General features: G+C 35.3%; 1 protein-coding gene across 1 annotated transcript in view; it reads right to left on the bottom strand.

Moving 5' to 3' along the window:
* LOC136031517 (importin-11-like) overlaps positions 1-19,120 on the bottom strand; it is a 77,027-nt gene that overhangs the window by 24,300 nt on the left and 33,607 nt on the right. Inside the window, exons 10-12 of the mRNA XM_065711187.1 lie at positions 13,650-13,832; positions 11,188-11,287; positions 7,124-7,356 (exon numbers count right to left, since the gene is read on the bottom strand). Coding sequence (XP_065567259.1) covers positions 7,124-7,356; positions 11,188-11,287; positions 13,650-13,832 — 516 coding nt within the window. The remainder of the gene's footprint in view (positions 1-7,123; positions 7,357-11,187; positions 11,288-13,649; positions 13,833-19,120) is intronic.

The following is a 19,120-nucleotide window of genomic DNA, read 5'->3' as shown; positions in this document are numbered from 1 at the left end:
TGGGAGAACATTCACTAAATGCTCTATACACAAATTTAATTAAAAACGATCTTACAAAATATTATAATAAACCAATAGATATTAACACAGAACCTGTCACGAATAAACCTATGAGATCAGCAGCCAAAAAAGCAAGATTAGCACTAAAACGTGTTTTTAATCATTCTCTTTCATTTCAATGAATTGCCTCGTTTCATCACAATTTATTTATCAGTCCTGGTTGAACTTCGCTGAAGTAAGGATGCTGGGACTGTTCTCAAAAAAATTTCATTTTAGTTATATTGGTTGTATCTTGTTCTAAGTTTTTCTTCTTATATATTTATGTTTTGCTGAGGACGGCCCTTGGACGTAGGGCCGAAATATTCAATATAATTAGTTTCCACCTGTCTTAAGAAAATAATTCCCTATTGTTCTTCTTGTTTTTGAAAAGTATTACGCGCCTGAAAAAACACTTGCCTTAGTTTAGAAAAAGAAGTAAAACACCCTTAAAAAGAGCTCTTTTGTATGAAAGTTACACCATTAAATCCAGTATGTCTGAGAAACACATGGACTTCAATCTCCTATCAAACAAAATGTGAATCTTTCCTAGACTATCTGGAGAGGGGTCCTCCGGACGGAAATTGAAAGTTGTAGCATACTTTTTACAAGCAAAAGAGTTTGTCCCACAGAAAAGACACGTTTTCTGTGAAAGATAGCAATTTCTGAACCAAGAAGGCGAAAAAGCTATCGAGAATAAATTCTGAGACAGCGAAAAGTTTTAAAATTATCAGAATACTATATATTGAGCTTCCCAGATGCAGAGGCCGTAACACCACCCGATGATGTATTCTTCCCTCAAGATGCATCTAGTCAATACCAGGATTCGGACAGGTCGGTTCATTTCAAATTATAGGCTCTGTCCTATTTATATAGGATTTCTCGGGCCCAAATATAGGCCAAATATAGGATTCGGAAGTCTTCGGGATCAGATCGGTGGTAGATGGCGTCATTTCCTGAGTTTCTGGTTTTTTTTTTTTAAATCAGCTACATATACTGTGGCAACGATTGACTGATACAGGTAAAATACCTAGAATCAATCTTGCTGCTTCTTGGGCATCAATTTCGATATGAGGTCAAATTTTCTCTTTGCAAGAGACTGCTCCATTCTCGCAGATTCCACCATCTGCTCTCTTTCACTTGTTGTGGACTTCACAGCTCCTTCGAGCAAAGAAACACCCTAGGCAATGTCTATGGAACTCTTGAACCCGGCAGCCTTCTTCATTCTATCGGTCACTTCTTGAAGTAAAGTATCTGGTACTGTTCTCTTTTCTCTTTGCTCTGATGCTCTATGTTTTTCTTTTCGCTTTCTAGGTCTTCTATTTCTTTCTTTTTGTCGCGGACCTCCTGCAACTTCCACTTGTTGTCCTCTTCAAAAGCTCCTTTCTCCTTCTCGGATAGCTCTTCTTTTTTCTTTTCATGCAGATATTGTTGATACCAAGACCGTGCAGAACGTGCAAGATTCAACAGTTCTTTTGTAATAACAAACTGTTCTGGTTTTCCTCCATAAAGTTCCAACGTGTCATATACCATGAGTCTTGCATCCAGAATGCGATCAGACATTAATACCTGGTCTTCACCGAGAATCCTACCAGAGCACGAGAACCCAAGCTCAACATCTGCGCTGCCAGGCGATAACGTCAGCATCGCTTTGATAAGCTTGGTAAGTTTCGGGTACTTGCTGTCCCCGCGCTCATTCACCACTCCAAAGTAATGGCTCCAAAAATTATCGATCCGAGTAATGTCCTCATGGGGTCCAATTTCCGTTGGCAAAAGCAGTCACTCAGCCTGGGCGACGTCTGAGCTTGCTCCAATTGCAATCTCGCGTGGCACAGCCACTATGTCTGCAGCGCTTCTTAAATCCTTCATGTTGATCGGACTCAAAAAGCGTAAAGCCTCTAGAAAACCATCCTTTTCCAGAGGACATTTGTTCAAAATATGGCGAATACCCGCAATAAAATGTTTTCACACATTGAAATAGAAAATGGCCTTGTCTTTCAGTGTTGCTTTCTCACAGAAAGCTCGTTCCACATTTTCTGAGACTATGGGCTTTTCTGCAAATTTTTCAGCAAGGTTCAACATTTCTGGTGAGAAATTTTCAATCTCGGTCACGAAATCTGGAGTAAAAACCTGTCCGCAAAGCATCACAACTAGTCTTTTGATCTCTGAGTTCAGAACATGAATGAGAGGCTCTTCTTTCTGAAACAGTTGGGTGAAACTTATGAACAGTTCTGCTAAGGCTAGAACAAACTCGAGTTGGGCCTTCATCATCGCACTTCTGATATGAGCCACAATCTTTAGAAATTTGGGAGTCGACAGAAGTTTCTTCAGTTTTTTTCTCTCTTGGCATGAAGTTCAGGAAGTAGTCTAAGATTGTTGTCAACTGCTGCATGATTCTAGCAAGGGCACGTCCGATCGTCAGCCAGCGGCTTAGGACATGCTATATGAAGGCATTCTCTGGCACTCTTACTCTCATTTGGCAATTTCAATTAATCTTCACGACGTGAAGGCCAGCCATCAAAAAATGAATGCATAAAAATAACAAAGTTGGAACTTTCTTCTCCGAATACCTGAAGACCTTTCAAGAAAGCGTTATGGATTATATGGATGTCTCAAGTACCAATATTCAGCATTCCCTTTCCTGAAACTTTTTTTTTGATAAAATTGTTCCAAAAGCTTTTGTTGACGTTTGGTCCATCACTTCCAAGCATGATCAGTTTTTCAAGTGGCAGCTGATTCCGCTCAATGGCTGACATAATCTTCCTACACAGATCATCACTTGTCGCGTGGCCCATAAAACTTGTGCATAAAAGTCTGCTCTGGATTTCGTTTCCATATGAGGACCAATATCGAACACGTATCTGTAAATCTTTTGTACCAGCGTTGTTGGTTGTCTTGTCATATTCTAGTACAAAATATGACTGAATGTCCTTCACAAGCATTTGCTTACAGTAAGGATGCAGTGCATTGTGATCAGATACATGAGTTTCTTTGCACATAGGGGCATTTCGTCGGAGATCTTACCAGGGAACATCGCATGGAAGGTTGCGACAACATGGTCTGAAGAGTTAGCAGACATGGAACACTGTACCATCTGAAGTGCCCATATTAACTCAGCTTTATAAGCGGCATCCCGCTCACAAAACATGTTTATACCAACTAACAGTTTATCCTTGGTTGTTTCATCAACTCGAGATTGTCCATCAGGTGAAGCTATAGTGGATGTAGTTGAGCAGTAACTGCGGCTTTGTGTTCTGCAGATCGCACATGTTGTTTTACCCCTGAGCAGCCCCAGCTGTGCAACCAAAATTTTTCAAGCAGAGTTTGCAAAAGAACGAGTACTGGTCGTTCCCAGTCTTACACCGTTCGGCAATCTTTCTACCGCTGCAATCCGTCTTAGCAAGCCATGAACTATTAAACTTGATAGGCCCCATACTTAATTACCAAGCATCATCTGCAAAACAGCACCCCAAGATTAAAAGACCATAAAAAGAAAAAATGTGGATATGTCTGAAACTGGGCTGTATTCACATCAGCCTTTAAATAGCGTTCAGGCAGGAAACACATAAGCCACAAGAACTCCAATCTCATTAAGCATATACTGCTAGCCTGTATACTGATCTTTGCTCATTTCCGACAGGCCCAACATGACAAAAAACAAAACATAGGCTACTAAGTCAACACAACATCATAGCCCAGGCAGAAACAGCTTACTAAGCCCAATACAAAACATTAGTTAAGTTCAAACAGCTCAATAGTTGTAATTAAATATTGATCTACACTGAAAGACAGCACAGTCTATAACAAAGTCAAAAGCAAAAAGAAAAGCACATCTTGGCTTACTTAGAGAGAAGTGAAAATTGCAAATCATGAGCAATGTTCTTAGTGCTCTTCAGCCGAAAATATAGGAATAATAGGATTTTAGCCAAAATATAGGCATTTTATAGGAGTGCATTAGAATATAGGAATTTATTGGAATTTATAGGCGAGTCCAAACGCTGCAATACGAGAAAAGCAGTAACTACAGCTAATTATTTGAATTTTGATTAATTTGAACTTTGATTAATTTGAAGCTTGACCAAATTATCTAAAGTGGCGAATCCTTGCACATCAGCTAATATGAAGGAGGGGCAAGGGGCTCTCTGTAAGGGGAGGGGGTGGAAGCCTCTAAATGTGCCTTTGAGTGCACAAACTATTTTTAAGTGAAGCTTCAAAAAAAATATATCAAACTGGAAGGGGAGAGGGGTGGAGTTTGATCTCCTTTCATACTGGTGAATATTTTTCAACTAAGCCTCTTATATAAGTGTTGTAGGGTGGTCGTCCCCCTCCTTTTGCAGAAATATTTGAAGTGTAACATAAGGGACTGCATTCATGCACTTACATGAACAAAAGGGGAAGTGGTAGGGTGGTATCTTGAGTGCCACCACTAAATTTCCCTGTTGAGAATTTAAAAGAGGAATGTATTTTATTTAATTTATCTAAAATACAGTATTAGCAAAGACAAAGGGTATTTACCAGAACCAAATTATCCCATTATTGATAATTGACTATTTATTAGTATTTTTGTTCCAACATAACGGATGACAAAAAATTATAAGCACTTTGTGTTACTTTTCAGAACATGTTATGATGTTCGCCTTTATGTATAACATAGTATGTAAATAAAGTATGTATAATTTATGTTAAAATAACAAGTTTTTTTTAACTGATAGTAAGAATCGACATTAAAACTTAAAACGAACAGAAATTATTCCGTATATGAACGAGGTCATCCCCTCCGTGACCCCTCGCTCCATACGCTAAAGTTTTTTTTATTGTTTTAAAAAGTAGAGTTGTGAGAAAGAGTCAAACTTTAGCGTAAAGATCGAGGCGTTAAGGAGGGGACAACCCCTTTCATATACGGAATAATGCCTGTTCGTTTTAAGGTTACTCTTACTTACAGCTAAAAAAACTTGTTTTTTTATATTTAATTTCTGAATTTTTTTGAATTAAGGCATGTTTTGATTTTGGCTCACCGCACATGAATAAATAAAACAAAATTTGCATATTAATTTTTGTTTTGCTAAATGGCTTTCTCATAGTTTTGATCGGACGATTTTTCTGAAAAAAAAAAAAATGGTTGGGGAGGAGGCCTAGTTGCCCGCCAATTTTCGGTTACTTGAAAATGCAATTAGATTTTTTATTTTAATTTTTTTTTTACAAACATTTTTGTTCGTTTTAAGTTTTAATGCTGCTCATTACTTCCAGTTGAAATGTTTCCTCATTGTTTTTTTTAAATGTCCCCGTCATGGAAATTCTCTTTCCTCATTATAAATTCCTCCATGGAAAGATCCTCACATGTAACCTCCTCCCCCCGACCCACCCCCCACCCCAACGCGAAAAAGTCCCCCTGAAAACGTCTGTACATTTCATAATAACCATTAATATATGTAAACAATGTTCAAAGTTTGTAACTTGCAGCCCTTCCCCCGGGGACTGTGGGGGATTACGTCGTCCTCAAAGACATAGTCATTTGGTTTTTGACTAAATTGAACAGAATGGCTATCTCTATTTCGTTAGAATGAGCCCTCTTTAGATATTCTAGGACCACTGGGTCAATTCGATCAGCCCTGGAAAAAAATAAAAACAAACAAACAAACAAATAAACACACATCCGGGATCTATCTTCTAGTAAAAAAAAATACAAAATTCCACATTTTTGTAGATAGGAGCTTGAAACTTCTACAGTAGGGTTCTATGACACGCTGAATCTAATGGTTTGATTTTCATTAAGATTATATAGCTTTTAGAGGGCGTTATCCCCTATTTTCTAAAATAAGGCAAATTTTCTCAGGCCCGTAACTTTTGATCGGTAAGACTAAATTTGATGAAACTTAAATATATAAAATCAGCATTAAATCCGATTCTTTTGATGTAACTATTGGTATCAAAATTCTGCTTTTTATAATTTCGTTTACTATCGATCCGGGTCACTCCTTACTACAGTTCGTTACCCCGAACTGTCTGATAAGCATATTTGGGGCTAAATTTAATGCTACCTATCATTTTAGGCTGAAGGTAGTAACAAGCAATAATAATTATTAATGCACGAATTACGGTTGTAAATTCATTTAGGAAAGAATTGGAAACTGTAAAACAAATTCGCTTCATTTTTTTATTATTATTATTATTATTACTCTATAGTTTTAAGCTTAATATCAGTAAAAAAAAATCTGCATTAGGGACAGTAATAAATATTGATGTAAGAAAATAATATCGTAATGACCGACGACAGAGCAGAAGAATCTCGGGTAAGAAGAGAAAGGGTAGGACCCTTCTGAAAATCAGGCAAATTTCTTCAGGCACTTTTGGTGGGTAGCTTTAAGTTTAATGAATATTAAATATTTAGAATCAAAATAAAAATAATTTTTTTAAGAATATACTATAATCAAAACTCATCTTTTTTAGTTTTGTTTCTAATTAGCAAGAGTAAATAGTTTCCTCAACCCCACTCCTGTTCCATTTACAATTAAAACGAAAAAAAAAACGAAAAACAAAGAAAGAACGGCAAGATTTTTTATAAAATAGTGAATATAAGCAAATAAAACTTTTTATCAGCAAACAAAAATGAAAGTAATTTAAGTGATAATAATTTTTGATTTAGTAGAAAACCAATGTGTAAAAACAGGTCCAAAATGAGGCGCGAAGAGAGATTAGAGCGAAAAAAAAACGAGTTTAATGCTTTAAAGTATGGACTAGTCAGAAGGCTGGGAAAGTACAGCGCGTTTGAAGCTTAAAATCAACGAGATTTATTTAAATATACGGGAATTTTCCTACAAACCTGGAATCATTTGTTTGCTTTTTTTAAAGTTTTTATATATTTTTTTAGAATTCGACTAAACAAACTTAGTGCAGTCATTAGTGAGTCAATGAAAAAGCTTATTATAGACATAAAGAGAAAATTCTCACTTATAGATTTGATTTAAAATTATTTGATAAAAAACTTTTTTCCTCGGAAAAAAAATGACAACTTACCATTTTCCCAATTGCACTCTAATATACTCGAAGTAAAAACTGTGTCAGTCTAACTTAGTAAACTTTAGCCTACCTTAGTATCACACTCATTGACTTCTTTTAATAGCTGAAAAAGCTGACCGAAACTCAATTGGAGGTAAGGCATGAACTGCTCAACGGAAAAATCAAAGTCGTCCATTGCTGTACGGAGAGTTTCGGCGGCTTCTAAGCGAACAACAAGATCTTCATGATTTCCCATCAGATTCAATAGAACTTCGTACATTACAGGTCTTAGATCGGTGGAGAATTTGACATTAGTCCAACGACCTGAAAAATTAAGGTTAGTGAAGTTCTATGGTGATGTACCAACCATTGACCAGTAAAAACATAGTTTGGATTTTAAATAGACATAGCTTGACTTATAGCCAACTAAAATTCGAGGATATATACAATTGTTAAACGCACAAGCCTGATAATAAAAAAATATTCAACTTCTTTCCGTCAAATTTTTCACTATCCCAAAGAAGATGCCTTCAGCGCGCGGGCGTAAAAAGGAGGCGGGGTCTGGGGTCTTGTGCTCCCCACTAAATCATAAATTATCTTCAGTCTCTGGGTACTTCTTACTCAAAAAATCAAAATAATTTGTCTTAAGCACTACCCGTCCCCTCAAAACAAATTTATTACTGCTCTCCGATCCCAAATAAAAAAAAAATTGTACGTGCCTGCATCAGTGAACCATCTATGAATTTCAGCCTTTTCTTGATTGCATGACGTCCAAATGGACTTTCAACTAGAAGTAGTGCCTTTGTAAAATTAAATATTTTTTATTGGACCTTTAACTTTCGCCTTGGCTTGTCTTTTGTCAATATGAAAGACGTATCGCTGAAACTTTGTTTCTTTTGCAAATGGACCTTTGCAATTTTGGCAAAAACCAAAATTAAGGATCATAACGAATTTTCTCAGACTTCTGACCTATCAAGATTATTTTTTATGCGAGAACATCCCAAGATACCAATTTTCCCGTAAAAATATGGAGCTGTTTTCGAGCGAAAATGCATAAATATATATATATATATATATATATATATATATATATATATATATATATATATATATATATATATGTATATATGGGATTAACTACTACTATTACTAACAAATCACCGCAGCACCAAGCCCCCTGAGGCCAACACAGCCACGCACGCTCCTTCTTCATCGGAATCTATTCAAAGCCTCCCTCCTTAGACCCTCTAAGGAAGTTCCCATTTCTTTTAAGTCTTTCTTTATGACATCCTCCCACCCCAACTGCGGATGACCTGCTTTCCATTCAGCCCTAGACGGTTGGTCGAAAAGGACAATCTTCGACAATCTGTCATCGTTCATCCGCAGAGCTTGCCCTAGCCATCTCAACCTTCCTCTCATCATAACCTTAGAAAGCCACAGTCTTCGTGGAGACTATTTGAAACACGTTTAGTCAGTTGGGTACCCAAGACAATCCGTAAGCAATTTCTCTGGAAGACATCTAGCAACATTGCTTTTTATAGTCAGGAATATTATATTTCTCAATTTGTTGTTTCAGAATTTTGATATCTCTGATTGGAAGCATTTGTCATCTTTTGTGGTATTTTCGTCGATCATCTGAATTGGTTGGGGCATATCTGCCCCAAACATGTACAGTATTAATCTGAATATAGACTACAGCCAAAATATTCATTTAGGTTTAATTCTTATCACCGTCTTTGCAAAAAGTCCCCCTTCAACTTCTTGTATTTTGTAAGACTAGACACACGCTAAGGGTATTACCTTTGTAAAGGGTTTTATTACACACATTAAAGGCATCACTGGTAGATGAATAGTTGTAATTTAACTATTCGCAGCTTGTCCCGACTTTTCTATATTACATGGTATCTATTCAGGGAATAAATACATGGTGTATTCTCACTGAAAAATTGTCACAACAAGAATTTTTGGTGAAACGATTAAATGAGATAAAAAATGATAAGAGTAACCACTGTCATCTTTACAAAGTTTACAAAAAAGGTGTAAATTATAATGCGTATGTTTTTTCCGGGTACGATCGTAACGAGCCAGTGGTCATAGTATCCTAGAAGAAAAATCATTCGAACAATGCAAGATGTCAAAGGATCTTTTACGTATAAAGTAGGGGTTGACGTCTCAAAAGATGAACTTTTAGGCCAAAGATTTATCTAAAGATTACTCCCCTTGAAAAACGTGAAAATTCTCACCCAGAAGCTGGTTTTTGATGTACCTGAAATTCTCCTCCACCCTCAAGAAAAATTTTGAGGGGTAAAATTAATGAGGGATTGTTTTTAAAGGTTTTTTCCGGTAGAAGCTTTTTTAGCTGGTGCTTTTTTCCAGGGTGATCATTCATTTTCAAAGTGTTGTTGTTGTTATAAAAAGATAGACTTCAGTGCAAAACTTGAATTTAACAGTAAAATCTTGTATAATATGTTAACAATAAACGTTATTTAGCTGAAAAAATATTCTTTGAAATAAAACTTAAAAGCAACGTTAAAATTCAAAATAAACAAAAATTATCCTGTTTTGAGAGGGGGGGGGTCCATTCTCCAAGTACCTCCCTAATTGCACTAAAGGTTCATAAGATTCTGCATATTGGTAAACTTAGTAAAGAACACGTTAAGCATTGGAGCAAAGGACGAGGGGCTTACCCACATAAAGGAGTTCCTTTTAAGTTTCGATGTCCCTCCTAACTTGACATGGCAGGTCTTTGCCTTTTTAATTTAATGCTTACGAGGCCTTATATGCATTTATTGTTTCGTCACGAATTTAAATCTATGTCTTAAAAGGAATATACTCTACCTTTTTCTTTTTTTTTTCTTTTTAGTCTCTTAAGAGAAGAAAAAAAGAGACAAAAATGTGTGTGGCTGCAACTAAGATCTTAAACTACCGATTTGACATCTTACTTCAAAAAAATAATTTTAGGGAACTAATTTACTTCTTCATATTTATTTCAACGTATTTCTCCGAATTAATATTATTTTTAACAAAACTAAATTCTTTGATCTTAAGTTACAGTACAAAGCAAAGAGTATCGGTAACTTGTAAGAGTGTAAACTCGTGCTAGTGTCGAAAAAAAAAATATACTAACGCCATCTAGCATCTGGCGACACTTGGCAGTTTTTCAAGCTTTATAATAGTTTTTCTATCAAAAACTGAGATCAGACACTTATTAACATCCTAATTTTACCAAGTACACTACTTAAATTAATTATTATTATTGTTAGTCTGAATTAAATGCAGTGTCACCAAACACTAGATGACGTCGTAAGTTGTTGTTTTTTTGTTTTTTTTTTTTTTTTTTTTTTTTGCTAACACTAGCGCCAACCTCTTGTCTTTAATTTACCCATACTCTTTGGTACAAAGCACAATAATGATTTGTCAGAATTGGTCAATGAAATTAGTCTTATCTTCACAGGAATTTTTTTATATTTTATCATTATTCTTGTGAAAAAAAAAATCAACCAATGAAATAGCTTGTCATGACGGTATGAGAACCTAATTTACTAGGGTCCTACCTGCCCGCAAAAAATTTCTACAAAAAAAATAAAGAAAAGAACTATTCTCCAAACAAAATAAATGCCTTGATACGATAGTGAGGACGACCTAAAAGACGCGTTTTCGCACCATTCTCTTTATTTATCTGATTATCCGATTTTCTCTAAGATTTCCGACTATGGGCACCATGACTGAAGTTTGCTGATATTTTTCAGATATTATATATACTGACTATGATATTGATATGATTTTATACTTATATAATATATAAGATACTGATTGATATATATTATTACATACTGGCATTCTATTGAATGATGTTCTAAAGTGTAGAAAAGTAGGAAATACAATTCAACAAATAAAGAATTTCAACTAAATCAAGTTCCAACAAAATTTACGACGCTCCCCCCCCCCCCCCCATTGAAGAGAATTGTTTGATATTCATTAAAAAATCAAATTGTGCCAATGGCTTTCACAAATCGGTAATTCTTAGAGATTCCTGCAGATTAAAGTGTGAATAATGAGAGGAAAAACAATAAACGAACTTGAATAAAATCAATCACCAGATAAAATCAAAACAGATAAGATCAATTCCCCCAAATAAGCAACAAATAAACTTACCAATGAGCCAAACAATACGACGTCTCAAAACCCTGTAATTAGGCTCTGTACATCGGAGTTCTTCAAGTAAAGAAGTAGAGAACCAATTGTCAAAGTCAATCTAAATGCGAGAACAAAATTTAAAAACATTAGCTTGTCAAAATAAAAGAACATCAAATCTGGAGTTTTTAGACATATATAGATAAAGAGAAAGAATAGACACAAAACAAACTCTTAAAAAAGAGAAAGAAGAGAAAGAGAAAGAAGATATACAATAATGAAGTAGTTTATTTCTTTCAATTTTGACAAGAACTTCATCAGAGACATTTGAGCAATTTTTATTAATGAAAAAAAATCTCATGACCTTTTAATTTGCCAATTTGGAATGTTAACTTATTCAAAGATTTAGCTTTAAAAAAATACTTTCCTGTAATTTCCTGGCAAAAAGTATAATCTAATTCCATTAGTTTATGTCTGTGACTATTTTCGTACGCCAATCCCATCATTTCCTATGTGCATGTCAGAGGGCGGAGCTTTTTAAAACCTGATTAGTTGGCCTTTGTTCCTGAGTGAAATTTTAGGCTAGTAAAAGATCAGAAAGATTTAGCGCCATATGATTTGTTACAAGAAGTGTCTCTTTTTCTCCGTATTTTAGCAAAAGATTTTATCTCCTCCATAAAATGTTTATAGCATGAAAGTATTTTTTTTTTGTCAAGAAATTACTCCATTTTCCATTATTTGACATGAAATGAAATGAACTAAGGATTTTGAAATAAGGGTTTAATAAGGTAAATTCAAAAGTTAAATCTGAAAAAGCAAGAAAAAAAGGTCGTTTCTAGAAGGTTGCTAAGCCCAATCCTATTGGGTCGTCCTCAAAGTTTGTTAGAAAGTTTGTTAGACCCGCACGGCAGCATTAACTTTCTTTCTTATTTCTAACAAACTTGAAGAGAAATCATTTAGAAATTGAATATTTGTTGATACAATGAATGAAAGCATAGTTTTTTCTGCATTTGTTGAGCCATGTAAAGTCTCTGAAAGCTCTTTAGTTTCTCGGTAAATGAAGAAAATGGCTTGCACAACCAGCTTAAAGCACTATATCAACGCCAAATTTTTACCCCAATGAAAAAAGATGAAATAGTCTTCTCTATACATTTGTATTTTTAAGCTACTCTACATGCTAAAAAAAGAAAGAAAAAAATAGCGTTTCAAAGCCTATGGCTAAAGTAAGAGAAATAGTTGTGCCATGGGTCACCAGCAACTACTCACCCGGCAATGCTAAATTATCAAAGGCCTTATTTTGGCAGACTTCAAACCTCGAATTACGAATTACAAATTCGTAATTCAAATTCGTAATTCAATTCGTAATTCAAGACTTCAAACGAATTACGTTGAGAAACCAGAAAGGATTTGATGTTTCCGTGGACAGAACTAATCTTCTCAGAAAATATCCCACAAAAGGTGTATTCTGCCCCCAGATGCCCTACCAATCTTATCACTTGCCACTCAATGTTACTCTACCACCCTGTCAAACTACCGATTACGAGATACATAAAGCAAAAATTTAAAACGAAACAATTGTCTCTATTCGGTTACCATTTTGTTTCATACGACACATATAAGAAATATTTACGTCGATTTCTCGCTTTAGAAAAGAAACGTAGAAATATACAGATGGGGGCGAAAATTCGGAAAGTGCACAAAATAAAGAAGAATTACATAGAAAATATAAAATTATAGGGGAAATCTCAAAATTTTCGACACTTTGAGATGGAGAGACTTATGAGTGCGTCTAGCGCATGATCTTTAACCACCCTCAGCATAGGCATTTTCAGATAACGCGTTTTCAGAGCGTGCAAGTGCAAATGATAAACTGGTTTATTGGGGAAAAGGAGCCAATATTTCAGGTTCGTTAAAGACTCTCAAAGAGCCAAGCTCAAGAAGTGTAATTAGGCCTGTCTAATTGCGTAATTAATCCAATAGGCCTTCTCAATCCCTATTTCTATAGGTCCAATCCATAAGTTTTTCTGCTCCAGCGATTAATCTTTAAATGTTCCTCAACAGTCTGCATAATCACAAAAAAAATGTTTAATATCCGTTACAAAAAAACAGAAACCCAACTGTCACTATTTTGAGCAATTCTTATGACATTAGAGTCTTCAATTAGCTTTCATTTCGTCACCACTTAATGAGTTAGATTTTTTATATATGTAAACGAACGCTTTTCACCAGACGTGTAGGTAAGATATTGTTCGTATATGTGACCGTTAGGGTATTTTCACCACTGGAACCGTTATTCTCTAGGCTAAGGATAATCTTGAGGTTTTTATATTTGAGACGGGGTAGGGGCCTTTACCTAGGTTAAATTTCCACTTAGTTTCATCTACTTTATCCCCCTCACTCAAATAAGAGTGTCAATTGTGACCTTCTATATAAAGTAGCGAGGGAAAGATAATCTTTAATAACAGCAATTTACAAATACTAACCTGGTCAAAAAGTTCAAAAGAAACTAATCCAAGAGCATTATAGATTGCATCTCTTCTGAGGATCCCTTGGAAATCTTCAGCTGAAACAAACGCAGTGTTGTCTTTCACTAGTGCTAATAGCAATGAGCACATGACTGTACTATACTCATGAAATATTGCAAGAAACAGAGACTCGGCGCATGGCTGAAAATATATTCATTGATTAGTTGTTGTTTTTTATTTTATTTATTACTTTATATTTTAGTAAGTTTACATATACATATAATGAAAAAAGAAATCACCAATGCAACAGCACAAACAAGTAAAAAAAAAAGAAAAAAAAAGGAAAAAAAAACAGAAGGAGAAAAGGAAGACTATTTTCCTACATTAGTAATTAATATATAATTACATAGGTCAAACAGCATAGCCGTACAAAATCAACCATAAAGAATTATCCATGGACAGGCAGTTGTGTCGTAAGTAAGTATAAGTCGTCATTTACCAAATATTAAAAACATTAAAAAAAAGGACAAATAATTCAGAGGCAACAACCCAACACAAGGGCTCATTAGGAGAATACACACTTGCCTATAGGGTTTCGGCACTTCAAATTCCCTACCCAGGCAAGTGGCGTGCCTACCATAAATTCCCTATGGCATCCCCGAGTTAGGTATCACCCCCAAAATATATGCATATGAAAAAACAAATGTAGAACAATCAAGTAACACCAAAACAAGCTTATCCTACCTTAGTTCTGGCTCTCGTGTATTTTATATATATATTTTCACGGTAATCACAAAATTGAAAAGATCTTTAGGTCAATTATTCATTAAGGTTAACGGACTAAAAACCTGTATATTAAGGATCTCAAAAACTCGGCTCGCAGGCTGATATGAATAAATTGTATATGAAGATATGAATGATTATATGATGATATGAATGATATGAATAAGGGCAAGTGTCCTTGCTGTATCAGCGAAAGTTCGTCTTCCGAAAGTGTATCAGCGGATTTTTCCCGAAAGTTGGACGACAGGATGACCGTTCTTTTTTAGGCATCATTTCTCAAAATTACTTAAAATTACCTAGCCGCTCATCCAAGGATCCATTCCTGACGATAACTGTTAGAAGCCATCCAAGCTGTCATTCAACCAAATACCTTGAAGCATCGTTTAATCACATCCCAGGAAAATATCTTTTGTTTGGGATTGTATATATAGTGAATTTAACATCCACCATTGCATCTGGCTTAAGAGTAGAACAAAAGATAAGGAGATGTCGGACTGGTACGATCCATCTCTCTTTTGCCGGTCTCAATATACACATGAGCGTAATTAAATATCTTATCTTAGCCTGTCTATTGCAGAAGATACTATCTCTTTTAAGGTAAGTGTTTATGCCTTTGCAAGAGATCATGTTATTTATGGAAATTATTTTTTCCATAAATCATACGCCTCTTCCATAATGAAACATTATGGAAGAGTGTTTTGCAGGAAGATTTTGAAAAGAAAGAAAAAATCTGTGCGTGGCTGAATAATGTGGCTTATATTTGGTTTTTGAGATCCATAAAATCATATTACTTAGTCTGTGCGCTAGTGGTTTTTACTGTACAAGTCAATGATAGCGTTAAAAGGGTGTTCGGCTTCATATACATTTTCATTTTAAAACAATATTTTGATGAATATGGTTTCATCAACTGCAATGCTAACTACATCACTAGATAACGAATCGTTTCTTACCTGTTCGTCAATAGTTTTGGCTGTAGCTTCAACGAAGCTACTAAACTGAACTATTCTAGCTAAAAATGGGATTTTCCCTTAATCTCTCAATTGGCTGTTTTGTTTGTGAAGTCATTTATTCTTTTTTAATTGGTCACACGTTTACCAATATATTCACATTTATTTTTCATTTCACCCATCTTTGTGTTTTGAAGAAGAGTGTCGCTCAATATAATAAGCCAAGAAGGTACTAACTACGTTTATACATAATCAATTTGTCACTATTTAATATGCATCCGTGCATTTCTGCACTTCTTGAAATAACCTTTCTTTTGCTTTTCGTTTGTCTAATGTAATATTTTTTTAATAATAATAATAATTTGACTTATTAACTGCATAATATTTATCTACTCATGCATCTGCGTCACCAACCTTGCGCTACTGAACATGATTTGCAACTGATGACACATGCTGTATTTCTACTAATGGTTATTGTTTCGTATAAAATTGATTAGCCTTTTCATTTTTAATACAATGATATTTCCTATACCAAATCAAGTTCATTTTTGTAGACTATTGCGCTTTCTTACCTATTTAAAAAAAAAATACGGCTCTAATTACCAAAGGCCGAAAGATCGTAAGTTATAAAACTACGACACCAAAATTACACCACGTCTAGACAGCTGGGTTAGAGTGTTGGGACATTATATTAAACTAGTTAATTTTAAGAGTAAAAATAAATGAGCACTTTTCCCATGATTCAGTAGCCTAAATTTTACTTAGTTACTAAATTTGTTCCAATTTTTGTTAACCCTTGATTTTTTTTTTCTTGATTCCGTTACCATTATATCAAGTGACGGCGGAGTCAGATTATACTAAGATCCTGATGGTGCTTTAACACTACACCATAGAGCCTTTCACACTAGCATTAAAGAGTTTGAATTACTCTATATATTCAAATGAACCAAATTTTATCCAAAACGAACATGGACTGAGGCTCTGCATAGAACTCTACGTTAGGTAAGTTTACATTACGTACTGGAAAGCTCACAAAAGTTGCAATAAAATGAAATTTCTAGACGAGTAGTTGAAAAATTTTGGAATTAAACCAATGAAATGATTTTATCACAAAAGATCATTATCGTTTCCATTCCACATTTTTAGTTTGGTTGAGCGTCAAGCTAGTGTGAACAAACTTAGTGTCAAAGCGGAGTAAACCCATTTTCTCCCTACAAATATAAAAAAAAAGTCAGAGCTGAACATTGGCAAAATAGAAAGGCATAAGTAAATTTAAAATTAATGGCATGATTAATAGAAAAATGACAATGCAGCTTCAAATTACTAATCTTTTGAGATTTTCACGGTAAGCACAAAATTGAAAAAATCTTTCGGTCAATTATTCATTAAGGTTAACGGACTAAAAACCTGTATATTAAGGATCTCAAAAATTCGGCTCGCAGGCTGATATGAATAAATTGTATATGATGATATGAATGATTATATGATGATATGAATGATATGAATAAAGGCTAGTGTCTTTTCTGTATCAGCGAAAGTTCGTCTTCCGAAAGTGTATCAGCGGATTTTTCCCGAAAGTTGGACGACACGATGACCGTTCTTTTTTAGGCATCATTTCTCAAAATTACCTAGCCGCTCCTCCTAGGATCCATTCCTGACGGTAACTGTTAGAAGCCATCCAAGCTGTCATGCAACCAAGTACTATGAAGCATCGTTTAATCACATCTCATGAAAATATCTTATGTTCGGGATTGTATATATAGTGAATTTAACATCCACCATTGCATCTGGCTTAAAAGTAGAACAAAAGATGAGGAGATGTAGAACTGAATATGTTCTACTGAATATGTCCCTCTACTATATATCTAGCAGTAAATTAAAGCGCCGCATCAAACTGGGAAAAACAGAAATAAATAAAAAAAAATTTACACTATAAAAGAACCAAATTGATCAAGCCTATTATTTACATTTTATTTTTAGATTTTAGCATCAAATTACTTTTTAATTCACTCTCAACTCTGTACGGTCAGAATAATATCAAAGGCAGCGCTGCACTGCCTAAGTAAAGAACGATGTGGGCACAATGTATGATGTATTTACTTTTCATTTTTGTTTGTCTTAGACCAGGGCACTTTGTATCCAAGAAGTTATCATAGAAACCACGAAAAGGACCCATTCGATTGGAAATTGAAACGGCTAGTGCCCTTTCCAGTAGTCGAAATTGATTGAAAGGCAACTAACCCCCTCACACACCCACCATTTCCCTAGACACATCCAACCAAAATTTTGAGATATTCATTTTGTTCAATGTAGTTAAAGGTCCGAAAATTATATCTTTGACGATGAAAACCCCCCACAGCCCTCATGGCAAGGGTTGTGAGTTATGCCCGGGGAACACATAAGGTTTTATAAAAAGGATGGTCGTAGAAACTCTGGAGGGGGGTTATTGGATTGGTGATCAGACGTTCTAGTGCCTTCTTAATATTCAAAGTGATCGGAGGAACCCAAACCTCGTGTTTTCCCGAAATGCATCTGATAGAACTTTTGCGATGGCCATTTTTTGTCGTAGAGACTTTGAATGGGGCTCATTCGATTGGAAATCGAAAGGCCTAGTGCCCTTTTTGATGGCTGAAAGAGATTGGAGGGCAACCAACCCCCCTCCCACGCTCACCATTTCTCCAAACACATCCAATCAAATTTTTAAATAGCCGTGTTCTTCAGCGTAGTTACAAGGTCTGGAAACTATATCTTTGAGGATGACATCCCCCCGGTCCTTAGGGCAAGGGTTGTAGGTTATACCGTCAGGCCATATAAGGTTTATACAGAAAGGGTGGTCGCATGAACTTCGGGGTCATTGTATTGGTCACACACACACACGCATCTCGTTTTGTCCCAAAATGTATTGCTGTTGTAGAAACTTCGAAAAGAACTCATTCAGTTGGAAATTGAAAGGACTAGTGCCCTCTTTAATAGTCAAAAGTGATTAAAGAGCAACAACCCCCCCCCCCCCCATCAATTGCCAAAACACATCTAATCAAAACTCTGAGATAGCCGTTTTGTTCAGCGTGGTTGAAAGGTTTGGAAATTGTGTCTTTGAGGATGATAACCCCCCCCCCCCAGTCCTCGGCGAAAGGGTTGTAAGTTATGCCCATTGGCCCAATAAGGTTTATATGGAAAGGGTGGTCATATAAACTCCGAAGTGTGCTCATTGGATTGAAAATCAGATGTTTTAATGCCCTTTTTTAGAGTCAAAGTGATCGGGGGCTATCCCCTCATTGCATTTTCCCCAAATGCATCCGATAGAAATTTTGAGATATCCATTCGTTCAAAGATAATGCAAAGATCATATAACTGAAAACAACATGTTAAATGTTCTCACTTTTTTTCACTTTCATAAATAAAAATTATTAAAACTTTAAGGAATAAATATCAGTATATGTCAATTAAACTGACAATTCAAGGTCATTTGTTTTTTTTCAGTAAAGCACATATTGTGTTCTGGTCTTGAGAAGGAATGGGTGTTATCAGCCCTACTCATATTAATTTTTGCTCGCTTTGAGTTTGACTTGACCATTGAGAGTCATTATGTTATGAATAAGATAGAAGGAAGTTTGGAATTTTTTTACGATGTCTTAAAAACCAAATGAATAGACCCGAGAGTTAAAAAGAAAAAGAAATGTGAAAAAGCAAAGTTGTTAACAGTATTCCAGAAATTATCATGCCCAATATGCTGCTATCTTCCTCTAAAATTTCCCTTGC

This window comes from Artemia franciscana, chromosome 9 (assembly GCF_032884065.1).
Source record: "Artemia franciscana chromosome 9, ASM3288406v1, whole genome shotgun sequence".
In the NCBI taxonomy this organism is placed as follows: domain Eukaryota; kingdom Metazoa; phylum Arthropoda; class Branchiopoda; order Anostraca; family Artemiidae; genus Artemia; species Artemia franciscana.
The sequence above is the reverse complement of the archived record's forward strand: the minus strand, read 5'-3'. Positions and strand labels throughout refer to the sequence as shown.